The sequence below is a fragment of the Hyaena hyaena genome, unplaced genomic scaffold (genome assembly GCF_003009895.1).
Source record: "Hyaena hyaena isolate Hyena2069 unplaced genomic scaffold, ASM300989v1 scaffold_545, whole genome shotgun sequence".
In the NCBI taxonomy this organism is placed as follows: Eukaryota; Metazoa; Chordata; class Mammalia; order Carnivora; family Hyaenidae; genus Hyaena; species Hyaena hyaena.
In genome coordinates this window covers 1,255,345-1,281,984 of record NW_024081178.1, presented here as the reverse complement: position 1 = coordinate 1,281,984, position 26,640 = coordinate 1,255,345, and the positions used below count along the sequence as shown (strand labels likewise).

The following is a 26,640-nucleotide window of genomic DNA, read 5'->3' as shown; positions in this document are numbered from 1 at the left end:
TCGGTGCACAGGGGGCCCGGTGATGTGCCCGAGGGACAGTGCTCCTGAGATGGGCTTCGGTGCACAGGGGGCCCGGTGATGTGCCCGAGGGACAGTGCTCCTGAGATGGGCTTCGGTGCACAGGGGGGCCCGGTGATGTGCCCGAGGGACAGTGCTCCTGAGATGGGCTCTGTGCACAGGGGGCCCGGTGATGTGCCCGAGGGACAGTGCTCCTGAGATGGGCTCTGTGCACAGGGGGCCCGGTGATGTGCCCGAGGGACAGTGCTCCTGAGATGGGCTTCTGTGCACAGGGGGCCTGGGTGATGGGCCTGAGGGACAGTGCTCCTAAGATCAGGTTCAGTGCACAGGGAGCCTGGGGCATACCCAGCACTAGCCAACTTCATCACCCAGCACTGACTGAGTTCATCAGCCAGCACTAACCATAACTGAGTTCAGCACCCAGCACTGACAGAATTCATCACCCTGCACTGAGTTCATCACCCAGCACTGAGTTCATCACCCAGCACTAACCGAGTTCATCACCCAGCACTAACTGAGTTCATCACTCCTCCAGGCGACGTGCAGATTCCAGGGCCGCCCACCAATGTGCACGTATCAGAGATCAGCAGGACGTACGTTGTCCTCAGCTGGGACCCACCTGCTCTCCGTGGCAAGGAGCCGCTGATGTATTTCATCGAGAAGGTACCATGTGCTCACTTTCCCAAACCAGCAGAGCCTCGCGGGCTGTCACACTGAGCTGTTCCCCGTGTTGTAAACACGAGCAACTGTTAGCCGGGCCACCCCCAGAGGCTCCATCCCTGACACTGGCGTCGAGCTGAGGGTGCTGGCTGTGCTGTGGATGCATGGTGAGCCCCACCGTGAGCGGGCCACAGGGGCTGTGTCCTGGGTCGGGGTTTGCTGCCTTCCTGTGAGCAAGCGGGTGCCCTCTGCTGGCCCCAGCCCCCACGAAGGCACCCAGATGGGGGATCTGTACGTTTTCTTCCTGCTGCCACAGTCTAGCTCCCAAGTCTTGAGGGCTGAGTCAGACGTGGGCTGGGGGGTAGTCTGCTGGGGCTCTGCGTTTGTCCAGGGGTCACGTGGCCACTTGGGGGCGGTCTTGTACAGGAATTCACACTGCAGCTGGCCACGCGATCCCGTTCTTGGCTGGAAGGCTCTAGCTCTGGACGCAGGTAGAGACGTGGCTTGTGTTTGCAGTCCTGCACACACTCGCACACACTCACACAGGTGTATACACTCACACACACTTATACACGCAGGCACACATTCATGCACACACACTCCTGCGTACACAGGACACTTATACGTACACATGTGCACACACTCAGACACACAGGCACATACACACTCCTGTGTACACACAGACATTTATACATACACATGTGCACACACTCAGACACACAGGCACATGCTCAGGCACACACTCATGCATGCACACACACACACAGGCACACACTCATGCATATGCACACACTTATACATAAACACATGCACAGATGTGCACACACTCAGACACACAGCCACATGCTCATAAACACAGGCACACACTCATGCATGCGCACACACACACTCATACATGCACACACACTCATACAGGCACAAACTCATGCACACACACACATGCACACACACTTATACATGCACATACATGCACGAAACCCATGTATGCACACAGCAGCACACACATGTGCGCACACTCACGCACACACTCGCACAACACGGACACACACCCACATATGCACACTCGCATGCACACACAACTGCACACGTATGCACACATGTACACACATGCACTACAACCTATGTATTAATTCCTTTAAGTTGTGTAGGGAGTTTATTTGCTTTCACATATGACTGTTTACCAGTAAGCCTGGGGGTAATTTCTTACCTACTTTTCCCAGTTGGGCTTCGCTTTTCCCACTCTTCAGAAAAGATTTGCCAACGGCCCAGCATGTGCTCTACCCATCAGACATCCCCAGAGGTTAATTCAGCTCCCTGAGTCAGAACGGTCCCCTCAGCGCGAGTTCGGGGCATTCTCCGCTTCCTTTAGTGAATGCTGTGTCTCTTTGCAGTCTGTGGTTGGGAGCGGGAGCTGGCAGCGGGTCAACGCCCAGACGGCCGTGCGGTCCCCGCGCTACGCCGTCTTTGACCTTGCTGAGGGGAAGCCATATGTCTTCCGGGTCTTGTCAGCCAACAAGCACGGCCTGAGCGACCCATCGGAGATCACCGCCCCCATTCAGGCCCAAGACACAATCGGTGAGTGCGGCCGTGTCGGTGAGCGACCCCAGCTGGGACAGGCCTCGGGTCAGTGACGTCAGAGGCCATCACACTGTTGAAAAAGACAATTCGTGTTGTACAGGAGTTAACGTTCAAGCTGCCTGCAAATTTCATTTTGCAGGAGATGGAGATCTCTTTGCCCTGTGTTGGTTGGTACTCAGCATTTCTCCAAAGTTCTGTCTTATTTATTTTGAGAGACTGAAAGAGAGAGAAAGCTTGTGAGCAGAGAAGGGGCAGAGAAAGAGGGAGAGAGAGAAACCCAAGCAGGCTCCGTGCTGTCAGCACAGACCCCGATTCTGGGCTCCATCTCCTAAACTATGGGATCATGACTTGAGTCGAAATCAAGAGACAGATGCTTAACTGACTGAGCCACCCAGGCGTCCCTCTATCTTATTTTCATGAAACTAATAAATGGGTTAGAAATATTTGCAGTCATTAGTCATTTTTTTTAAAAACCCTGCGTACACTGGAGTTTCTTGCCTATATGGCTTCAGATCCCCTTTCTGAAGACATCAAGTAGGAATTACAGAAATCCTGAATCGCATTGGTGAGAAAATCTGCGGTCAAATCGTGATTAGAGTTTGAATCCCCTCATGGTTTCTGATCTTATTTTCTTAAAATCAGTAATTTCATTCTCCAGAAATTGTTACCTACCCCGTTAGCCAAAGTGTGTGTGTCATCAGAACATGCTCTTTATTTTTTTAAAAGTTCTATTTATTTATTGAGAGAGGGAGAACCCCAGCAGGCTCAGCGCTGTTAGCACAGAGCCGATGTGGGGCTCCATCTCCCGACCCGTGAGATCATGACCTGAGCTGAGATCAGGAGTCGGACACTCAGCCAGTGAAGCCCCCCGGGCGCCCCCAAACCTGCTATTCCATGGTTCTGGTGGGGGTGCCGGAGATCTGGTGACCGTAACTCCTTTGTGAGTCGGGCAGGACTTGGGGGGACAGAGGAAGTCCAGCGTGCCCGTCCCCCCAGGGGGCAGCCGGCCTCCCCCTTCCCTCCGCGCGCGGACTCCGGGTCTCCTTTCCCCGTGGACACGAGGGCTGAGGTCTCCGGGGCAGCTTCCTCCACTCTGATGCCGGCCCCATTGTTGCCGTGTCTCCCCCGCACAGCCGTGCCTTCTGCGCCGGGCCGGGTGCTGGCGTCGCGGAACACCAAGACATCGGTGGTTGTGCAGTGGGACAGACCCAAGCATGAGGAGGACCTCCTCGGCTACTACGTGGACTGCTGCGTGGCGGGCTCCAACGCCTGGGAGCCCTGCAATCACAAGCCCATCGGCTACAACAGGTGCGGCGCTGTGGGGGCCAGAGCCGCCGTGGGGGGCGGAGTCCGGAAGCAGCAGCAGACGGGAGCCGTGCAGCGCTCCTAGCGGCCAAGCCATGGCACACACGCGCGTGAGCCCCCGCACAAGTGCCTGTGTCTTTTGCCCGCGTAAGGAGCACGGGACCTAAAGCTGCCGGCTGGTGGTGCCCCCTGGCTCGTGCCTGAAGTGATGAGTGTGTCCACGACGGAGGAGCCCCAGAACGTGGCTCTCCCCACACACCCGGCTGTCAGGCTTCCCTTCCAGCAGGACAAGGGAAGTAGCAGCCGCGATGTGAGAGGCGTTTCGTTTCTTCGTATTGTTATTCGAACTTCTAAAATTGCTTTGTTCACGTAACTGACAGCCGCCGCTCTAGCCGCCAACTGAGATGAAGGCAGGGGCCGTCCCCTCTCTGGTGCAGGGACGCGGGCTCCTGCAGCGGAGAGGAGCCTCTTCACCCCTGGGATCGAGTCCCTGCCCTTCACTGCTACATGTGCAGATTGCCCAACCCTATCTGCTCCCTCCGGGATGTGCTTCTCGGAAAACAGAGGCAGCTGTCAGCTCTGTGCTTGGGGTGGGGCATCTGTGACGCCCCAGCCACCTTTCCCTTTTCCCTCTTCTTAAAACAGTAATAATTGGAAAAGCCGTGGCTGGGAAGGAAAAGATGTAACTGGGAATATGGGCTAGATCGCATGTAGAGTTCATGGGCAGCAAATGCAGAAAGAGATCTCAGAACAAAGAAGTTAAAATGGCGTTCTCAGGCCGGAGTTCTGTAGAGGTCACAGCACATTCTGGGCTCGGCGAGGCCAGTGTGACCACTTACGCGGACCGGGCAGAGCGCCAGCCTGTGCGGGGCGGCCGAGGTCGGTCCTCCCTCACGGTTTCCCAGTTGATGCTTGCAGAGGTGCAGGAGGAGGGGAACCATGTCCCATTTCACAGATGGGCTGGCAGCCTCACCGAGGTTAAGGCACGTGATTAGGGGCCCAGATCTGTTGAGTATGGAGGCCGGTGTTCGAGCCTCGTCTGACCTGGGTCCCTTCCGTCTCCGGAACGTGCCTGATTTAAGCTTTCCATACATGGGTTCTTTTAGATGAGGGCTTGAATGCTGTTTCATAATAGACCTTTGATTCAGACAGAACCTCATAAATGGGGAAACGAAGGGGGAGCCACACAGCAAGTGACCGATACAGAGGGAGGCCACGTGGGGCCACTTAGGGTCGGAGCGGCTTTGCTTTCTGTGCCCCAGACCCGTGCTGCTGCCACTCCTGGTGTGCTGGGCGTCACGCCCCCTTTCTCCCCTAGCCCGTGTGCTGGTTTGCATCAGAGAGCTGAAAACACTGCAAACGGTGTACATGATGCGTGCACAGTGTTACTCAGAAAGTAAAGTTCCGTCTAGTCCCCCATGAAAAAGATGTTGGCATGGCCCCCAGCATACTTACCTGTGCTGTGGGAGGCAGAGCAGTTCAGCCACATAGTCGAGCCCCTGACCACTGTTTCCCTCAGGTTCGTGGTGCACGGCCTGACGACCGGCGAGCAGTACGTGTTCCGCGTGAAGGCGGTGAACGCCGTGGGCACCAGTGAAAACTCTCAGGAGTCAGACGTGATCAAGGTCCAGGCTGCTCTCAGTGAGTAGCCGTGGGCTTACCTACCGTCTCTAAGTGTTCATAACGTGGCGTCACGGGATCAGCAAGGGGGGTCAGGTCAGCAGTGCTCCGGTGGGAAAAATAGCCAAAAAGTCAATGATTCTTGTGCTTTAAGGTCACTATTCTCATCTCTCAGTTTTTCCCAGGAGGGACTTGCAAACATCACCACTTTCCTCTTCGAGTCATTTCCACTTAATAAAAAACAATCGTCTACATTATTCTGTGACGAGAAGAGATCTTTCCCTGGTCACCTGTGTCTCCAGTGACAGAGGGTGGCTGGACGTAGGGGAGCAGAGGCATGCCTCTCTTCAACCCGTTAGGAGAAGACAGTCCATTTCCAAACGCGGGGGGTGTTCAGAAGGAAAGCACGAGTTCATACTCGAGTGAATCTGGCCTCTGACGTTCATCGCCTCCAGTCGCAAGGCCACAGGTGTGCTCATGGATGCGCTGAGACGGCTCCCCAAGGCTTTCCCGGAGGAGGCGGAAGCTCGTCTTCAGCCATCTGGGCCAGGTTTCAGTAATCCCCCGACCTTGTGTCATTGAAATCCTGGGAGACGTGTTATTTCTGGGAGGATGTGTTTGGGAATAGAATAAACACATAGGACAGGAGCGTCCTCTCCACAGAGGAAGAGATGAAAACTCACAAAGATGGGTTGGGTCTGGGCGCCACCCCCAGCTGCTGCCCCCCCCGCCCCGTGCAGGGGCACCCAGGCCCAACACCCTCCCAGTGCAGGGGTGCCCAGCCTACCCCCCTCCTTGCAGGGGCGCCCAGGCTGACCCCAACCCCCGTGCAGGGGCGCCCAGGCCGATCCCCCCAGTGCAGGGGCACCCAGACCCAACCCCCCCATGCAGGGGCATCCAGGCCGATTCCCCCCATGCAGGGGCGCCCACACCCGACCCCCCCCCCCCGTGCAGGGGGCGCCCAGGCCGACCCCCCCGTGCAGGGGCGCCCAGGCCCACCCTCCCCCGTGCAGGGGCGCCCAGGCCCACCCCCCCGTGCAGGGGCGCCCAGGCCCAACCCCCCCCGTGCAGGGGCCATGTCCCTGCAGCCGCCCCCTCCCAGCCATATGGGCTCACACTTCTGAACTGTGACGGCCACTCGATGACGCTGGGCTGGAAGGTGCCCAGGTTCAGCGGCGGGGCCGCCATCCTCGGCTACTACGTAGACAAGCGCGAGGCTCATCATAAGAACTGGCACGAGGTCAACTCCTCGCCTGTGAAGGAGCGGATCCTGACGGTGGGTCCCACGGCTTTGTCCGCATCTGCTGGGCGCGGTCCCTTCCTGGGTGGCGTCCCTCCTCCCGTGTTTCAGACACCATGACGTGACATGGGGGCACGGGTGGGTTACGGGACATTCAAGCCTCCAGGGACCCTGAGGCCCTGGCGCGGGAGCTCAGGAGGCACTTTGTTCTGAGGAGCAGGGGCAGGTGGAGGGGGACGGGCAGTCTGGGGGCTGTCGTGGGGGCTCCCCCCAAGCCCGCCATTCCATGGGGACGGCGAGGTCGGCACCCAGCAGGCATGTGTCAGAGGGTGGCCCGCCCCTGCCCCTGTTTATCACCGTTTTCCCGAGCAAGCTGCACGCCCCGCCGCTGAGGGGGCCACTCGCCCGGACGTGTGTTCTGCCCGGTGGGGAGAGTGGGAAGCGTTTGGAGGAGGGTCAGGACCAAATCCAGGCACGGACCCTTGGCTCTGGTGGCCTCTGTCTTCTGCCTGAGCTCCCACGCCGTTTGCACAGTTTAGGCCGCAGGTTTGCGTGTGTGAACATGGGTATAAGAGTGTGCACATGAGTGTGTGCACGTGTGCAAACACTTGTGTGGGTGTGCAGGTGCATGCCTGTATGTGTGCATAAGCCTGTACATATATTTAAGGACATGTGTGAGTGTGCACACCTGTGCACACAGACACGAGTGTGCACGTGCGTGCCTGTGTGTACATGTGTTTAAGCATATGCGTGAGGGTGTACACGTGTGTGTGTGTGAGAACAGTGTTTACCCTGGCACCAGGCTGTGGGCAGGCGGTCCCTGCAACACACGGCTTCACAACAGCAGGACACACTTGTTCTGTGCGCGTCCCCAAAGTCATGTGACGCGGGCGGTTTGTGGGAGCCTCTCACACGGTCCGTCCGTCCCCTCGAGGACCCGCTCTGTGATGCAGGTCTGAGTGACACATGTGCTGACCGCCAGGTCCACACGTGCACATTGTGATCCGTACGGCCAAAGTCCAAGCTCGGGGTGACATTGTGGACCTGTGCACGCACAGCCTCCGGGCCGGGACCTGGCTGTCCTCGACGAGGGCCTTCGGCGCTGGGAGGAGCGCCCTCTCGTTGCTCCAGCGCCGGCTGCTGCCCCGAGATGGTGGCACGTCTTGCAGGGAAGGAAGCCATTGAACTTGAAACGCACTTGCTTTGGAGGCTGTCTTTTTTCGAGACAATATTGTCTGGAGGCTGCAAGGCAGGGCTAAGGGTCAAGGCCTTCCCTTACGTTTGGGTACAGACCCTCCTGAGGTCTCGACCAAGGGGCCTCCAGTGAGTGTGCTGGGGGACGGTGACGGTTACCTGGTGTCACAGAGTGAGACCCTCGTCTGGCAGAGTGGCGTCGGGTCTCCAGCCTGTGCGGCCAAGGTGCTGGCGTCCACAGAAGGGATGTGGGCTGGAGGGCAGGCCCCTCTGCTCTGCTGCTCACTCACCCTCCATGCCTTCGTGTCCCTGAGCCCCTGGTGCCCTATTTGCTAGCGGGGGTGGGGGGGGCGGTCATTATGCCATCCCTGTAAATGATGTTATGGAAGGAGGGAGTGCGGTAAAGCAGGTGAGGCTCCCCGGAGCACCCACAATGCGGCAGGTGCATCTGCAGCCCTCCCGGACCTCACGCAGTTTACCGACACGGCCCGCCCTCAGGGTTCATTCACGCGCCTTCGTGAAGAGACTGTAGCGCAGCTTTATTTCACATGTAAACCTGAACAAAATCCACGTAGGTGGACGGCTTGACAGAGGGCTCACTCTATGAGTTCAAAATCGCGGCCGCCAACCTGGCGGGGATCGGGCAGCCGTCGGACCCCAGTGAGCTCTTCAAGTGCGAGGCGTGGACCATGCCCGAGCCTGGTAAGAGACCGCTCTGAGACCGCCGCGTGCGTGCATGTGCGTGGGGCTGGCAGGGAGGGTCCGCTGCGCGGGCGGGTGCGCCGCGCCGCCGTGTGTGTGCGCAGACACAGAGTGCGTTCCACTTTGCAGGTCCCGCCTATGACCTGACGTTCTGCGAGGTCAGGGACACGTCCCTGGTCCTGCTCTGGAAGGCGCCCGTGTACTCCGGCAGCAGCCCCATTTCCGGGTACTTTGTGGACTGCAAGGAAGAGGATTCTGGAGAATGGAGCACCGTGAATGAGGCGGCAACCGCCAACCGTTACTTAAAGGTGACGCCGTCCCTCCACGTGGTCGCTGGCGTCCGGGAGGGGGGCTGTGGCCCAGCTGCAGACGGGCCCTGAGCCGCCAGGCCAGCCGCTCCGATGGCTCGGTGCCACGGAGCACGGCCGCACTACTGTGTAGTTGCACGTCAGGCCTGGGAATTTATCCGAATAATTCGTGACGCTCATAGCCGTCTGCCTAAGAAACACACACACGTTAGTATGTTTTACAAAATTGCGCTGTCTTCCTGCCTCCAAGTGTTTCTATTTCTAGCTCCTGCGGTTCACTTGTCACTGGGGTGGTTGTGACCCTGGTCCTTGGACCGCGGGGTCACCTGCCTGGCCCCTTGCCCCAGCGGGCCTCACCCAGGGGCTTCTTGGCCTGACTGTGGTCTCTGTGGGGTGGCACGTGTGCAGCCGTACGTAAGGGCCACACCTGAGCTGGGCACACAGCTGCACCCATAAGTGGGTGTCAGCCCCGGGAAGCAGCCCAACGACGTGAAGCAAGGTGGGCTCTTTTGAATGAACCGGTACAGGAAATATAACAAAGGAGTGAGAAACCAGCTCACGTACGTCTTGCCCACCGGTGCAGACTACAGTCCACGCACCTCTGCATGTACAGGAGACACTTAGCTTGATGTCCGCAGATGATGGGATGTCTTGCACAGTTAGAATTCACAGTGGAAGTAGTATTTCCTCACATATAATCTCATTAGGTATGAAACCAGGCTGCAAACTGGATGTGATTTTAATTCAGCTTTGAAATATGCAAAGGAAAAAGGAAGAATGCATCAACTTGGAGGAGAATGTGTTTCTTCTTGCCGAGCGAGGGGGAGATGACTGTCAGTCTGTGTCACCCGTGGCCTTTCTCGTTCCTTGTGTGTACTTGTTCCAGCTGGAAAAGGAATTACTTTTTTTTTTTTTAAAGCAGGTTCATAGTAAAATGGGAAAAATGTGAAAAATAATAAAATCCTTTTCCTTTGTCAATTCACATGGGATGTTTTCTCTGGCTCTCCAAGGTTTGTGACCTGCACCAGGGTAAGACCTATGTCTTCCGGGTCCGGGCCGTGAACGCCAGCGGCGTGGGGAAGCCATCGGATACGTCTGAGCCGGTGCTGGTGGAGGCCAGACCAGGTGAGAGGGGAGCACATCGCTGCGCACGGCGGCGGCCCGGCTGCGGGGCAAGGGCGCGTGTGCTCTGTGCGCGTGAGGGCAGCGACGGCGGCACCGTGTCGCCATGTTGGAGCCGCTGGCTGGTGAGCGGAACCCGAGGGTCCTCTGCGCCCCACCTGCCCTGGCAGGCCCCCAGGTCGCAGTGGGAGGAGCTGGGCCGTGTCACAGGGTCAGTGAGGGCCACGGCAGGCGGGAGTGACCGACCGTGGTCTTCATGACACTGCTGACTCTCCATCAGGAACTCATAAAACCGTTGACGGTGCTCTTGATCCCCAGCAGCCAAAGCCCCGTGGAGGTGGCCTCGGCAGGGGGTACTTCTGAGGACGAGGGCAGCTCCCAGGTCACGCGGGGAGGGAGCGTGCTTGAGCCGCAGGCAGGGGTGGGTCGGCGGCAAGGCCGTGTTCCCCCTCAGCCCTCCCCTCCCTGGGGCTGGCTTCATTTCCTCCCGTGCTTCTCCGTCTTCTCGGTAACTGGCGGCCTCTTTCTGCACCTGCCGGAGCTGATGTGTCCCTAGTTCCCGAGGGGCCCACTCAGACTGGCCTGCGTTGGTCTGGGTGTCCACCTGCTCCAGAAATAACCAGCAGTCCCCCACCCCCAGGGTAGCGCCCCAGGGGAGAAGAGAAGAGGGGGCCCCTGTGTGGCAGTACCAGGGGTGCGCCCACGGCTGCCTTGGCCTGAGCAGGGGTGAGGGGCCAGATCTCAGAGGGAAGAAGGGTCTTCATGGCCACTGTGCTCTCCCTGGCGGGACTGGACACAGAGGGGGACTGGACGGAAAGGCCCGTCCGCTCTGCCCTCTGCTTCCGTGGTGGTTTGCTCCCTGATGGGCCTGACTCTGTGTCAGAGGTGACTGTGGAGTGCAAACTGGTGAATCGGTGTAAAACAAGCCCCCTCCGGAAACAAGCCCCTTCCGGAAACAAGTCCCCTCTGGAAAAAGAATGCAGAGGGCATTGAGCTCCTAAGACATTGAGTTGCGCCCTCGCCCTTCAGGCATGAAGGAGATCAGTGCGGGCGTGGATGAGGAAGGAAACATCTACCTGAGCTTCGACTGCCAAGAAATGACCGACGCCTCCCAGTTCACTTGGTGCAAAGCCTACGAGGAGGTTGGCGACAACGAGAAGTTTAGGATCGAGACGGTGGGAGACCAGTAAGTTCCCTTTGGAGCTGGCTGCTGGGACTCCAGGAGACGGTCACAAATGGTGACGTTTCCTGCACTTCTTTCCTTTAGCTCGAAGCTGTACTTTAAGAATCCGGATAAAGGGGACTTAGGAACGTACTCTGTGTCTGTAAGCGACACCGATGGAGTGTCCTCTAGTTTCGTCTTGGATCAGGAAGGTAAGGTCCACGTGATGGGGGCTCGCCTGGCTTGGTGTGTGATGCTTGGAAAGACTGGCACTGAGGCAGAAAAGACTTACTTCGAGAGGGGGTGTGTGTTGGGGGGAGGCTGGGGTGTGGCTAGTTTACAGAAGCTAAAACCACTGTGGGAATTTTGTACTCTGTCCACCACATGAGCCACTGGCCCGGGACCTACTGCCTGTATAGCTCCCTTTGTGCTGTTATCTTTTAAGTTTATTTGTTGATTTTGAGAAAGAGACAGAGGGAGTCAGCAGGGGAGTGACAGAGAAAGGGCGAGGGAGAGTCCTAAGCAGGCTTCAGTCTATCAGCACAGAGCCTGATGTGGGGCTCGAACTCACAACCTGGGATCATAACTGAGCCGAAACCAAGAGTTAGATGCTCAACCGCCTGAGCCACCCAGGTGCCCACTCCCCCCCCCCCCCAACCTTGTGCCTCGGCAAAGCATTGGGTTTTGCTACATTTTGGTACCTTGGCAAGCAGGAAGTGGCATATTAGCAGGTAAGTCTGTAAGACACATTCCCCCCAACATTGAATAATCAGGATGATAAAACATATCTTGTCTGTGTGTGAAATGGGGTTTCATACCTCTTGCTCTCCTACGAGTAGGAGACCCTAGAAAGAAGTGAGGAAAGTGGCCGTCCAGGGGGCACGGGACGGAGAGCCCAGAAAGAAGTGAGGAAAGTGGCCGGCCAGGGGGCACGGGATGGTGTGACCCCGCTAGGCAGACGAGGGGCCTCACGAGGCAGGCTCTGATGCTGCCGGGGTTATGTCTGTCTGTGTCCAGCCCTTGCCCGCCTGCTACAGGTCAAGGTCGGCTGCACTGTGATGTGGGATGGACCTGTAGTGCCAGACAGCTTTCTTCAGGGCTTTAGAGTTTTGAGTCCCTCAGAGCCCCTATTAAATGCATCTGGTGCCTGATGTGCACACCCCGCGGTTACCCATGGCACGTCGGCCGGGGCCAGTATGGTTCCGAGGCAAGCTGACCTAGGGCGGCCGTCCAGCATGGGCGGGCCGGAGCAGTCTGGGCCCGTACTGGGAGGCGCTCCTTGTGGGTGACTGAGGGCTCTGCAGGGACTCTGCCGGGCGGGGTCCTCACTCAGGATGCCAGTGCCCGGAGGCAGGGGAAGGGGCGCATCCATGGTCTGCTCCAGTGCCTTTTCTGACCCCAACCCAGGGGTCTTCAAGCTCTTTTAGCTTCCACACCTCCTTAGATAATCCTGAAGAGTGCTCTACCCTCCTCGGCACCAGCGTTAAGCTTCGAGATGGCATCTTTGCTTCAGTTTTAAGTAGTTGCAAAGGATGCGTGTTTCCAGCATATTTTATCGTGTGGGGACTTGAAACGTCTTTCAGGCGAAGCTTTGCAGCTGCAGGTTTTGCTCATTTGATTTATGGAAATTCCTGCCCTTAGATCTAATTGGGAAGTCAAGCCAACCCTCCAGTGGGGGAGAGGCCGACGTCGTTTTTCACTTCAAGCAAGTGTGTTCCTACGGACCTTTGTGGCCATGGCCACATTTCTTAATTCTAATTAAGAAAGGAGGGAGAGGAGGAGGGAGAGGAGAAATGGTTGGGAGCCTTCAGGTTTTCTAAGCTTGTCCTTGAGACTCAGGACAGATGCATTTTTTTTCTTTTTTTAATTTGTGGTAATAACACATGACACTGAAATCCTGGGCAGGTGAAACATTTGGAAGAAGGACACCTCACAAAGGGAAGAAGATGACAGACCTGCCCTTCTCAGCCTGTAGGACTCATATTAGGAAGAGGCTCCGATAGAATTAGAGGGTCTGGCATGGATTTCTTTACTCCTCCCTTCTGCAAAGCTGCCCCCACCCCAGACCCGTTGTCCCCAAGGCTCCGCCCTCACGCACCCCACCCCTCTTTAGGACGGGGTTATTAACTGGTGAGGATCCCAGCTGAAGAGAGCCTTCAAAGGCGTTTCGACTCCTTCTCGCCCTTTCACTTCTAGTTAACGTTTCTTACACAACCTCAGGTTACATCTCCGTGATGTCCGATCTCTGCTCGCGGTTAGTCTTGCCGTTGTTTATAAATTTCTGCACGTACAGGTCAAAACCGGTGAGTGCATTTTTCTTAATTTCAGAGCTTGAACGTTTGATGGCGCTGAGCAACGAAATCAAAAATCCCAGTAAGTGACCCCGGGACCCCACAGCCTGATGCAATGGCGGGGGTGGGGGTGGGGCTTATTGCTGCGTGGAGCTCACGGAGGGGCACTTTGGGGAAGAGCAGCTTCATTTCACACTCCCAGCTTACAGGCGTGTCAGGTGCCCATTTAAAATGAAAACAAGTTGATATTGTAACTTTGTAGAGATTTTTATTGCCTGGAGAATGTTTAAAATTTGGGGGTTAGCATCGCTGCCCCTAATCCAAGTGAGTCAGTCAGGTGGAGTCTTTGGTTAGTGAGTTGCACTGAACACAGAAACACACGCATCCGCAGCCATCGGATCCGCTGGGAAAGCGAGGCTGCTGACCTGCACACAAAGTTCGCATGGGCTGGCCCGGGGGTTATTTTTATTTTTGGTTTTCATAACCCAATTCAATATTCCGGGTCTTCATGGTCTCAAAAACTTTAATAACTAGAGTTGATATTTTCTTCCAATATGAAGCAGTTCTTTTTCACGAGGGTTCATGCATTATTGACTTTCGATTTCTTTTCTTCCTGTAGCAATTCCTTTGAAATCAGAATTAGCTTATGAGATCTTTGATAAGGGCCAGGTTCGCTTCTGGCTCCAGGCTGAGCACTTATCACCCGATGCCAGCTACCGATTTATTATTAACGACAGAGAAGTCTCTGACAGTGAGGTGAGTCCGTGTGTGAGTGATCTGTGGCTTTGAAGGTTTTACTTTGGCAGGTCAGTTCCTTAAAGTCCATATTCTGTGTTTGAGCTATAGAACTCAGGGTGTGGCAGGTTGGCAAGATGAATGTGTGACGGTTGATTCTTGGGATGTTCAGAGGTTGGGCTGGGCCAGAGAAGCGATTGGGAGCCCTTTAAATCCAAGCCTGCCAGAACTTAAAAAATGATACACTATGTTTTAGAGATATTGAGCCTATTTTTTTTAAAAAATGTTTTTTGATGTTTATTTATTTTTGAGAGAGAGAGTGAGAGCTGAGAGGGCACAGAGAGAGGGAGACACAGAATCCAAAGCAGGCTCCAGGCTCCAAGCTGTCCGCACAGAGCCTGACGTGGGGCTCAAACCCACGAGCAAAGAGATCATGACCTGAGCCGAGGCTGGACGCTTATCTGACTTAGCCACCCAGGCCCCCCTGTAGACGTTGAGCCTGGTTTTCTGAAAAGCTCGGGTGACATGAGGGGTGTGGGAACACCTTGATGGAGAGGCATATTCATTCTCGATCATGGTTTCGAAGGCATGCATTTTGCCCCATTGTCCGAGGGTTCACCTCCCGCCGAGAACTTCCCGTATCAGGCATCTGCTGGGAAACCCATTTCTACACCTTCCCTGAACTTGTAGGCTGCTCTCTTTTAGGGCAGATCTGGGCAAGGAACAGCAGACCCCCCAGTGGTGTGTATTGTGCAAGGATACAGACGCTTTTACCCTCGTTCTGCTCTTCTTTGAATGCGAGAATCCTACAATTATTCTAAATACTCCTTGTTTGGCCCTATGACGTTTTGATATATTTCCTTGTCTCTAACTATAGCACACCTGGCCATGAAGCTAAAGAGAAGCCTGGCTCAGTGGGCCTTTCTTTACTGTCGGGTGGACAGCGAGGGGTCTTTAGCTCCTCTGCTCTCTCCCCTTGGTGCTCAGTGTGGGGTGTCCTTGGTCTGTGTACCCTGCTACTAACTCCTGAGCCCTCATCCCCATGCACACTGCTCACACGTTCATGGGATGGTTGAAATGCAGGACTCACTATAGGCACGCAGGCGCGTTTCACCAGGAGGACACTATACGCACGCAGGTGCATTTCACCAGGCTCCTCCCCTCCCAGTGCGGGCATTGTGCCCAGCGGGCATTTGGGAAAGGGGAGCGGGTATCAGGCAGAAATCCTGAATTGACGAGGAGCATGTGACCTTCCTTCACCTTGAAAACCAGTGACGTGCTTCAAGAATCGTAGATGTGGCAGGATCCGCTGACAAATAGCACATCTTTTTTTCCTGGTTGCAAAAAAGCCAGAAATGTGACTCTTGTCACCGGGATAGTACTGCATGATCGAGGAGGTGGAGGCATTTTCTTCGAGCAGAGACCACGCGAGATGAAAAGGAACTTAGTGTAATTGCACTTTATTTGCAGAACATCTTTGGATGAACGTTTCCTACCTGCTGCATAGAACTTGCTTTAAACTGATGTCTTTGCCGTGCAGTTAGTCCCTCGGAGGAGGGCTGTGCCCGTTTCACTTGCTTAAGTAGCAACCCACAGGTGACTTTCCCGTGTGAAGATTGATGTTATTTTGCGGAAGTCACATAGAAGCCTATATTTATGGCCCCCGTAAAATCATTGAACTTCATCTGGCTGCATAATGGCAGTAGCAAAGAGCCTAATTAATTTCTAAAAGCCGCCCGGATACCGCAGTGCAGAAGCTGAGAAGATGGAAAAGGCTACTGTATTGTTAAGAATCCAGTGGGGGAGAGTGCTGTGTTTTTACTTCTTGGACCTAGTGAGGCGGTCCCTAGAGCCCCCTTACATACAGTCTGAAGTGCAGACAAGAATAGCTCATGTGTCATCATTTTGAAATTTGGTCTCCATTCTCAAAAGTAGATCCTCAGAACTATGGAGAAACCCCGTGAGACTCACCCAGGCCTCTTTCTCCCGCCAGGAGTGACTCCACGTTTCGTGATCAGTACGTTTCTTAGCGTGGCCTCTCTCTCCTGGGAAGCGGTTCAGGGCCAGGCTTCCTTGCTCATTTCTGTCTTCTGTCACGTTCCGCAGACCAGCTTCCCCTCTAGCACAGCGTAAACAGCCACAAACGAGCACGTATTGTGTGCCGGATGTCTGTGAAATCGCATTGCAGTTTCTAACCGTGACGGTGATGTTTTAATGGTGACTGGAAGTCAGGGCCAGGAAGTAGGTTTGACTCACTGAAAACCTAAAAGGTGTCTTTGCTGAGCCAGGAGCCGAGGCGTCACGGTTAACCACTGAGAACGTGACAGTCATCTTTGCCTCCAGGAGGACATGTTTGCAGGTCGTTTTGATGGTTCACCGGAGCCAGCCCAGCAGGGACAGAGAAGTGAGCCTGGCCTCCCGGTGCTGGAGGACCCGGTCCCTGAGGGGAGGATGTGGGCCTCCTGGTGCTAGGGGACCGAGCAGCAGGGCTCTGTGAGCTCAGGGCGGCATCACAGAAAGAGTGCGCTCTCTGGGGGCCAAGGCGGTTTCCTTGGACAGGCTGCTGACCACAGATCACTGGTGTGTGTTCTGCTCACCTTGGTCATGAGCCTCCCCTGCTCAGGACCAAGATCGTCATTCAGGTTGGGAAGTCCCGGCTGCAGCCCCAGCGGCTCAGCCTGACGGGAGGATGAGAGCCGGCAGGGGGCCATCTGTGGGCCACCCTGGGCACGGGGGCCGAGGCCCTGCCGTGACTTCCTGAGCAGCGTCACCAGGGAGGAGAAAATCCTGTGCCCCAGGGCCTCAGTGCTGCCTTTCCCTGCACCTCCCTGACCCTGCTTAGTTCTAGATTCTGTGTTGTCCGAGGCGGAATGAGATGGAGTCCGTTAGCCGCCATAAAACATCAGTGTGTGTCAGCTCATCACAAAAGATGGGAGCAGAGTGTGAAAGGAAGCCGAGCTTCCAGGGGGCTGGGCAGCACGGGGTCATGTCCCTGGTCAGACGTCGTCATCAGTGGACTACAGCGCAGTCGGGGTCCACAGCCAGCTCAGCACCATGGACAGCACAAGGAGCCAGTCGGCACAGGCTGACTTTTCGGCGAGAGTCCTGCACACATTCGTTTGGGCGCACACGTTTGGGTGGAAGGGGTGAGGACAGTCCTCACTCTCAAGGACCCAGCGTCCAGCAGGACGGGTGGACGGGGAGGACACCCGGATGGGGGCGAGGTGTCCCCTGTTGGGGAGGCATGTCCCTGCAGGACTCGGGCGCAAGCTGCCAGAATTGCCGAGGCACACACAGTCCCTCCACACTCTTCCAGAAAATCTCTGCCTGCCTGACATGCAGCGTCCGTGGCTCTGGTCCACACAGCGGCCTCGGAGTCGCGGACCACGTGGTGCATTGTTGCTGGCTACCTGTGGTTTCGTGGTCAGTGTGAAGTACGTGGACATGCACACTGTTTCGTCCCTCCTGTGTGTTTAATTTTCTCACACTAGGTGCTTGTTCTTGGGAGTGAGCCTTCCTGGCACCATCGGCTCCCACACAGAACGTGGGCTTTGTCACCAAGGGGACGTTTGTGTCCCTTAGTGGATGTGCAGCTGTCCAAGAGGTTTAGTGGATAAAATCTCATTCTGTTTCTGTGTATATGTAGTAGTTGATGCAACTATCTAATGTCAGGGATCAGACCGGAGAATGGGATTTCACTGTAGACTTCTCTTGTTCTCCTGTTGCTTCTAGAAACACAGAATTAAATGCGACAAAGCAACTGGCATTATTGAGATGGTCATGGACCGATTTACTATCGAGAATGAAGGCACCTATACTGTGCAGATTCATGACGGAAAAGCCAAGAATCAGTCCTCTCTGGTTCTCATTGGAGATGGTATGCAGTACTGACTAGTTTGTGTGCCTGTAAAAGAAAATTCAAAGAAAAATGTGCTGACCACACAGAAGCACACATCTTTCATTTCTTTTCCCCTTAAATACTGAATTTAGCATTCAAGGCTGTCCTGGACGAGGCTGAATTTCAAAGAAAGGAATTCCTCAGGAAGCAAGGTGGGTAACCGACTCTCCCCCCCAGCACAAACCCTGAGCAGACTCAGTGTGTATGTGTGTTTTTTTAAATTTTTTAACGTTTATTTATTTTTGAGAGAGAGTAAGCAGGAGAGGGGCAGAGGGAGAGGGAGACACAGAATCCGAAGCAGCTCCAGGCTCCAAGCTGTCAGCACAGAACCTGATGTGGGGTTTGAACTCGCAAACAATGAGATCATGACCTTTGCCAAAGTCACATGCTTAACTGGCTGAGCCCCCACCCAGGTGCCCCCAGACTCAGTGTTTATTTGAATGTTAGTTTAAAGCTGATCCCGGTCCATGCCCAATGACTAAATGCTGTTTTAAATGATCTTGATGTTATACTGTTTCTTATCTATAGAAATTTGGGTATTTTTCTGTTCTTTGTACTTTACATGGATTTCACCTGTATTCTTTTCTTGCTTCTACCTTTAAAAGTCCCAGAATCTGCTGTGTAGTGTTCATACTTCCTGTCACTGCGAATCAGGGACATGATCAGGGTGACCAGAGGTACCCAGGCTCTGTGGCTGACCTGCGGACCAGCTAGTCTCTCCTGAGCTCGCTGGTGTCTTCACAGCCCCACTCCCACACATGCACACACCCCCCGCAGTCTGGTCATCCCAGAGCCACACGGTCTCCCACGGTCCCCCTTTCAATCTGGGGCCCTGTGCAGAGTCCAAGCTGGACGCCAGGCCTCCCCGTGGCACATCCAGCCCACGGGACCTGAGCTGGCATTGTGGAGGCCGTGACCTGGAACTTCAGGGGACCGGGTCCGGTCAGAGCTCGGTACTCACCACACGAATGATGCGGTGGGTGGTGACGAGGAAAGGCTGCGTCCATCAGAAATACCACCTCAGTCTCAAACAGAAAAGCCATATTCTGCCCACAACGCATTCACATGTATAAATATACATATGTGTGTATGTGTGCATGTGCGGGATGGGTACGTGTATATATGCATGTGATATATGTGTATGTGTGATATATACACGTATATATGTGTGTGTGTGTGATATACGTGTGTATATATGCATGTGGGTGTGTATTTTTTCCCCTCTTACAAACTTTTCTCCTCTATTCCTCCCCAGGCCCCCATTTCACTGAGTATTTGCACTGGGATGTTACAGAAGAGTGTGAGGTTCGACTGGTCTGTAAGGTGAGGGCGCAGCTCCAACAAGGCAGTGGTCAGCCGTCAGCCGCGGGGCGCCAGGGCCCTTTCGGGGACGCACCCGCCATCTGTCACGTGGGTGCGCCGAGCGGCTTTGCCTCTCGTGGACGTTGCAGTCTTACGCCTCAGTGCCTGTCCCTGACCTTGGTGAGGGGACTGCAGTGTGGCAGTGCGCCAGGGGCGAGCCAAGCAGGCTACTTAGAATACGTACGATTGTAGTGAGCCAACTGACGGACGGTGTGCCGTGATGAAATCCGTCTGGTAATTTCTGCTGCTCACATGGTTTCTTTAAGAAATAAAAGGTATGTTTTGGGAATAAGATGACCCTTACACCTGGTTTTAATGGTGGAATACTAAAGTAGGCCTTAGTTACTACTGACTGTAAGGTCTCTGTTTTGGGGACCAGACTCTAAGGAGCATCTCCTGTAAGACGGGCACCGTGGTAGACGCTGGGGGAGTTCAGTAATGCAGCCACTCACAGACTAGTAGAAAGCGGAAACAGAAACAGAAAATGTCACTAGAACAGACACTAGAGGAAGACCAGGAATGGTACCGGGTGGTCAGGTTCACTTCTCTGGAGACGTCTGGGGTGTGGACAAAGACACGGAACTTGGAAGCAGCCAAATTGCGGATATAATGCGGCTGTCTTTCGCGGCAGATGGCAAGGCAGGTCCTCCAAACTTAAATGTAGAATTATCAAGGGATTCAGTAGAGGAAGTTGAAACCTGGAACTCAGGTATCCGTGTGTCCAGGAGGACAGCAGCATTTTCTTAACAGCCGAAGGAGGCAGCCGTGAGGGTCCTGGGTGGAGGAGCGGATTAATGCAGCATGTATATGTGGAGAATTACTCATCCTTGGGAAGGAAAGGCAGCCACCATTGTGACAATATGCGTGGACCTGGAGGGCGTTATGCTAAGTGAAGTAAGTCACACAGAGAAGGAAAATACTGTATGGTCTTGCTTACATGTGGAATCTGAAAGAATCAAACTTACAGAAGCAGAGTGGAATGTGGTTGCCAAGGGCCGGGATTGTGGAAAACGGGGAGATGTTGGTCAAAGGGCACAAACTCCCAGTGGTAAGATCAGTAAGTCCTGGGGATAGTAAATGGACAGCACGGTGACTGTAGTTGAGAAACCATATAATACACTTAAAACTGCTGAGGGTAGATCTTAGTGCTGTCACCGTAAATATAAAAAAAAAAAGTAATTATGCGAAGGGGATGGACGTGTTAACTAATTTTAATATGGTGACCATTTCACAGTAGTTGAATATATCGTATTATCATGCTGTATCCCTTAAACTTAAATGATGTTATTGTCAACTATATCTCAATAAAGTTGGGAACAATAAGAGGTAAAAGCAAAGGAAAGTGGGATAAAGGATGGAGCAGCATTCACCTGAGGAGATGTGAATGGACGATGGGTCAGGCCCACGGTGGGAGGGGCCGGGCCGAGGAGGGGAGAGTGAATGTGGGTCAGGCCCACGGTGGGAGGGGCCGGGCCGAGGAGGGGAGAGTGGGCCCTGCGTGCTGGTGGTTTAGTCGTCAGCCAGTTGTGTACCTGGCCTGATGTGTTGATGGAGGAGGAGGAGGTGGGCCATGGGTGTGCATCCAAGCAGCGAGCTGGTGTTCAGGGGGGCACGAGGAGACGGGTGATCGTGTGGTTGCTGCGGTGGTGGTGGGGGGCACCAGGATGCCGGAGATGAAGGGCCAGGGCAAAGGGCAGGCCTGTGCCCAGGTGCAGGATCCTGTAGGGCGCTGATGTGCGGCCGGGAGCACAGGGTCCCAGGACAGGGGACATGAGGTAAGGGCGGCCTGTGCAGGAGACAGGCGGGTGTGGGTGTGCGGCCGCGTGAGGGCGTGGGCGCCCCGGGTGCGTTCGGTGGGCCTTGAGACACGGTGCTTACACTGACCTTTCCGGCTCATCCCCGCTCATTGTTAGTGTTGGTGACTGACTGCTGAAATGTAGCTGCATTTCCTGTCCCTGGCTCTTTTGTGTGTGTACAATAACCGAGGCTAAAGTTTTGGCATTTAACACACTCAAGGTTGCTGTAAAGTCATATCAGAAAAACTCCTGGACACCTTCTTCTCGTAGTGAGTTTCTTACCCCGGTATACCTAAAAGGAAGACTCAGGGACAAACTCATTTAAAAAATTTCTTTACTATTTGTTTTTAAGAGAGGGAGAACGTGAGTGGGTGAAAGGCAGAGAGAGAGAGGGAGAGAGAATCCCAAGCAGGTTCCCCCGACTGTCAGCGCAGAGCCTGATTAGGGACATGAACTCATAAACTGTGAGATCGTGACCTGATCCAAAGTGGGATGCTTAACCGACAGAGCCCCCAGGCACCCCAAACTCATTGCTCAGGGGCACAGAAGTGACAAGTGTCTGGTCAGCAAGTGCAAACAGTAGGTATTTACAGGGAAACTCCACAGGGTTGCCGAGGATGGGCTGTTTACCTGGGAAACAGGATCAGAAAAACAACAGTGTGTTCAGATGAGTGTCAAATGCAGAGAAGGTGTGTATCTTCAGAGTTTGCGACCACAGCAACTGCTTCAGACAGTCAGCAACTCTCGTTGGCCAGGCGGGGCAGAGGGGCTCTGTCGTGGTCGGGTCGTTGTCTTTCTGATTGTGGGCATTCAGTACGTGCCTCCGAGGGCGAAATGAGAATCCTCCTCCCCTCGTGCTCTGCTCTCATCCGAGCGGTACGTGCCCACACGTGTAATACGTGAGGACGCTTCACATTCCCTGACCATAGTGACTGGCAAGATTTTAAACACAGCCATTGGAGAAACTGAGCACATTTTAACTGAGATTTGAGTATTTTGCAGTTGAATGCACTTAATTTGTGCACTTGTGTCCCTACCTGCTGTGATTCTGTCAATTATTTTACATAGTTTTCCCCTTAATGTTTGTTTACTTTGGCAGATTTTTTCAAAATTTACTTCTGAAACAGAACACATGGTGAAAATTTATGCAAGGGAACATAAGTTCTTAATAGAACTTCACTGAAAATCATCTTTTATTTATTTATGTATATATTTTTTAAAGTTTATTTATTGTGAGGGAGAGAGAGAGAGAGAAAGTAGAGGAAGGGCAGAGAGAGAGGGGGAAAGACAGAGTCCCACGCAGGCTCAGCGCTCTCAGCACAGAGCCCGATGTGGGGCTGCAGCTTATGAACCGTGAGATCATGACCTGAGCTGACATCAAGAGTTGAACGCTTAACCGACTGAACCCCAGAAAAACCATCTTTTAAGATTAAAGTTTATACTAAAAGAAACTTGAGTCTGAAACCGAAGAAAATCTTCTAGAAAGTTCTCGTACAGTAGACGTTGGGGACTCAGGGTGCTGTATCCTGGAGAGTGAGTCAGGTGTGTGCCATGTGATGTCTCGGGATCTCATTACTTCTATCGTTTCTAAGTGTGTACATTTTCAGCGCCCGTATTTTAGGAGCAGTAGGGAGAAATCACAGAGTATAGTCCTTCAGGGACAGAAGACGGTCCCAGCTCTTGGACCAGGACGCCAGTTGAGGATGTGTGTTATGGAGGATGGAGGTTGGAGGTCCTTGGGAAGGGTTTTATTTGGCGCTCAAGGACACCGCAGCTTGAACACCAGAGTCAGGGGAAGCAGTACTGGCATGAGGCGAAGGGTGTGAGGGGTAGGGTTGGCCCTGAAAATGGACACTGAGGTTTGGTTAGGGACAGCGATTGTCTGCTGGAATCGTTTGGATGCAGTCCATCCAGCTGCGTATTGTCACCTCTTGGTTCTGACTTGAGAACCAAGCTCCCGTCCCACGGTCTGGTGGGGCGCAGTCCGCCGCCCACTCAACAGATACTTGTGGGTGCGTTGCCATGGCCTGGGGTGCAGGTGTGAGGGGCAGACTCACTCAGTCCTTGCTGTCCAGGGATGGCTGTGTGGTGCGACAGCAGCCCAGGGCCCGCGTGGAAGTCCTGAGCCGTGCTCCCACGCTATCAGAACCAGTCTCACTGTCTGGATACTTGTCATTTACTTGTTTGGCGCTGACGTCACTGCAGTGGAGTCCGTACAGGATGTAAATGAATTTTGTAAAGGAAATGGATGTAAATCTATTTGATGCATTCCGTGTGGCCAGTGTGTTCCGTTCATCAGAACCAGGCTTCTTTCTCACCCTTGGGATGTACGTGTTAGAACATGTGAATCGACATGCTTACTCATCCTTGGAATCCCACAAAGCTCAGTTTCAAATTCAAGCTCACATCAGAGACTGAATTGTCAGGAATTTTAGTAGAAGGGGAGTTCCCATTCCCAGTGGGCTTATTTTGTGTTATGGTCTTGTTCCCTCCATACAGACACATCTGAAATGTCTTACTGCCGAAAAGCAGCCACAGAACAGTTTTATGGACGTCTCAGAATATTTTATATTATTTGCAAATTTAAAATACACTGCTTACAACATGTTTTTATTACTGGCCTTTCATATAAACCAAAAGTGCCTCATATCATCCAGTTCTGTGCGCAAGGACGATTTGTCCTTCTGTGTGCAACTGTGAGGGCTTAATTGTTCCAGAAGCTGGAATTTAGAAGTTGATTGGCCATTATTAGGAATGACAGCTCTTCCATGAGCCTCTATCTGAGGCTGTAATAAAAATCAATGGTATTTTTTCTAAGTGTGTGATTTAAAATCCAGAGACTCTTTTCTGGAGTGATTCACATACTAACCGTAAGATTTCTGCCCCGTAGGTTGCAAACACGAAGAAAGAGACAGTTTTCAAATGGCTGAAGGATGATGTTCTGTATGAGACGGAGACATTGCCTGACCTGGAGAAGGGAGTCTGTCAGCTCCTCATACCGAAGGTACACCGTGTTGCGTGAAACAGCGTGGGGGTGGAGGCCAAAGAAAAGCCCATCTTTCTAAAACTTGTAAATCCTGTGCTTTCTACCAGTTTGTAGCCTGAATTCCCAGGGTTGACAAAAAAATTATGAGCGTTTATTACATTTTCCATCTTGGCATTGATTTTACATGCATGTGGGGTATGTTTTATGGCAGTTGTCAAAGAAGGACCTCGGTGAATATAAGGCAACATTGAAAGACGAGAGAGGTCAAGATGTGTCTATCCTCGAGATCGCTGGCAAGGGTAAAACAAACCTTCTTTGTTTCCCCCAACAAGGGATCCATTTTGCCAAGGGGATGCCATGTGCAGTGAGGGCACATCCATCCGCATCCTTATGGTACATGTTTCCTTAGCAGTAACGTGGTAGAAGAAAATCGATTTGTGTTTTATTTCCGTTCCAACCTGCTTCCATGTTTTAGAAAAATCTGTGATGTTACTTTGGGTCCCTACAAAATGTCATTTGAGTTCGTCATCGTAAGCCAGGTTTTATCCCATTACTAATGTAGGGAAAATGATTGAAGCAGAGAGGAAGTTAAATTCAGTTAAAGGTATAGTTGGATTCCTGTGTAGGAAGACTTTCTCATTCCTTGTTTAAAAGCGAACAGGATGCTGGGGCGCCCGGGTGGCGTAGTTGGTTAAGCGTCCGACTTTCGCTCGGGTCATGATCTCGCGGTTCGTGGGTTCGAGCCCCGCGTCGGGCTCTGTGCTGACTGCCAGCTCAGAGCCTGGAGCCTGTTTCGGTCTGTGACTCCCTCTCTCTCTGACCCTCCCCTGCTCACGCTGTCTCTCTCTCTCCTAGAAAGAAATAAAACATTAAAAAAAAAAAAAAAAAGCGAACAGGTTAGGGGGATTTATGACACACATGAACCTTTAGTGGGTAAATGTCACCATTGTAATGTTTCACTTTTCAAATGAACGTCATGATTTCCTGTATCCGTTTAATTAAACAAGAAAATGCTGCTTTCTGATAAAAGTATATGCGGTAATGGTACATCCTCTTCTTCCTTTCAGTGTACGAGGATATTGTTTTGGCGATGAGCAGAGTCTGCGGTACGTAGATGCCTACTAATTTTTGAGTTATTTTGGGTGTGGACACCCCTTTTGCGGAGTTGGGTACTTAGCACCGCAAAGGGGGAGGCTGAGGCCGCTGGTGCGGACGCTGGGCTGATGCTGGGGAGCCCGGGGGCCAGACAGAGCCACCCGCCAACTGCTCCAGAGGCTTTGCAAAGGGGGTTTTCAGAGCTATATTTAGAATCTATGTAGTATTTTTTTAAAAATCCAGTTTGGACTTTCTGATTAGCCACGTCTTCCAGTTTGTCTCAGCTTCATCAGGATGATAGCTTTGTCCGTAATTGCTATCAGCATCTTTCTTACCCATGTTGAGCAGCAATAATGGCTTTTAAGCCTCTGGCTTTGCGTTGTATACATTAGATCATTCTATAGCTTTACAAATAAATTCTTCCTGTCCATGTCCCCTTCCATGGATCAGAGGACGAAGACACGGGGTAGTAATTCAGTAGCAGTAGCTGGCATTCGTGTAGAGCTTTATGCTAAGGGTTACACCACGACCACTGTGGGTGTTCTAGAACTCCCCTAAGTTCTGTCTTCAGAGCAGGCGGCCAGGCCTGTGGCAGGAACCCGGCTCACTGTGGGTGTCCACTGGCTCGAGCCACGGCTCTCCAGGGAAGTCACACATGTCTGGTTCCAAACTCAAGTGCCATCTCATGCAGGCTTTTGGATGTTCTGCTCAAAACCTCCATGTTGTTTTTGGTTGCTTCCTCAAAATCGCTCTGCAGGCTGTTTTCACTTATTCTACTTGTGCTTGTTGGTCAAGTAAACGTGACCACGTTGTTTAGCCTCGGTCATCAGTGGACCAAACACGCCTTCGTGGCTGTGGAGCCCCTGGGGAGGGCGGATGGAGACGTCTGGAAGGTGATGTGCTCCAGCACCCCTGGGGACGACCTTGTGTTAAGATGTCACGTCACGTGCTGGGAGGCAGCTGATGGCAGTCCTTGAAGAAGTGAGCGTGCGTGTGCAGGGGCCGGAGTAGTGCAGGGAACAGACGTGGGCAGCCAGGGGCACTCCCGAGACGGAGTTCTCCTGAGAGGCTGGGCCGCATGTGCGGAAGCGTCTGCAGGAGAGGGCGGGAGGGGGGCCGTCTGCTGTCCGCCCAGCACACCCGGCTTCCCCGCAGCCCCACGCCCCATGCCCCCAGCCCCAGCCCGCCCTCCCAGGCCCCGCCCCTGCCCGGGAACCTCCTCTGCGGGGCCCTTGCAGGGACGCTTCTGACGACCTCGAGGTGTCCGGGTCTTGCATTAGTCCTGGAGCGACGTCTGTGGGCTCCCACGCCACCTGCTGGTTCGTCCCGGCCCACCACCCGGCGCCGCATCCCCTTGGCTTTCAGAAAACGTGGGCCTTCGTTCTTGGCCCGTCAGGGGGCGTCTCCATCCTTCATCCTCGGGGACACGGTGCACCTGCCTCTCTCAGTGTCTGATGGGAGCATCAGCAGAGCAGACACACAGACTCTCACTCACACGTGCGCACACACACTAACACTCACGGACACACACACACAGACACACACGCACGCGCACAGTAACACTTACG

General features: G+C 53.7%; 1 protein-coding gene across 2 annotated transcripts in view; it reads left to right on the top strand.

Annotated features, from left to right (window-relative positions):
• MYOM2 (myomesin 2) overlaps window positions 1-26,640 on the top strand; it is a 68,257-nt gene that overhangs the window by 30,810 nt on the left and 10,807 nt on the right. For both annotated transcript variants that reach the window (XM_039255779.1, XM_039255778.1), the window contains 18 exons: window positions 554-681; window positions 2,070-2,253; window positions 3,390-3,564; window positions 5,081-5,202; window positions 6,270-6,457; window positions 8,191-8,317; window positions 8,447-8,625; window positions 9,636-9,750; window positions 10,777-10,933; window positions 11,015-11,121; window positions 13,238-13,282; window positions 13,820-13,956; window positions 17,668-17,812; window positions 17,926-17,985; window positions 19,089-19,156; window positions 23,882-23,995; window positions 24,189-24,276; window positions 25,045-25,083. In XM_039255779.1, the coding sequence (XP_039111710.1) occupies window positions 554-681; window positions 2,070-2,253; window positions 3,390-3,564; window positions 5,081-5,202; window positions 6,270-6,457; window positions 8,191-8,317; window positions 8,447-8,625; window positions 9,636-9,750; window positions 10,777-10,933; window positions 11,015-11,121; window positions 13,238-13,282; window positions 13,820-13,956; window positions 17,668-17,812; window positions 17,926-17,985; window positions 19,089-19,156; window positions 23,882-23,995; window positions 24,189-24,276; window positions 25,045-25,083 (2,178 nt within the window). The remainder of the gene's footprint in view (window positions 1-553; window positions 682-2,069; window positions 2,254-3,389; window positions 3,565-5,080; window positions 5,203-6,269; window positions 6,458-8,190; window positions 8,318-8,446; window positions 8,626-9,635; window positions 9,751-10,776; window positions 10,934-11,014; window positions 11,122-13,237; window positions 13,283-13,819; window positions 13,957-17,667; window positions 17,813-17,925; window positions 17,986-19,088; window positions 19,157-23,881; window positions 23,996-24,188; window positions 24,277-25,044; window positions 25,084-26,640) is intronic.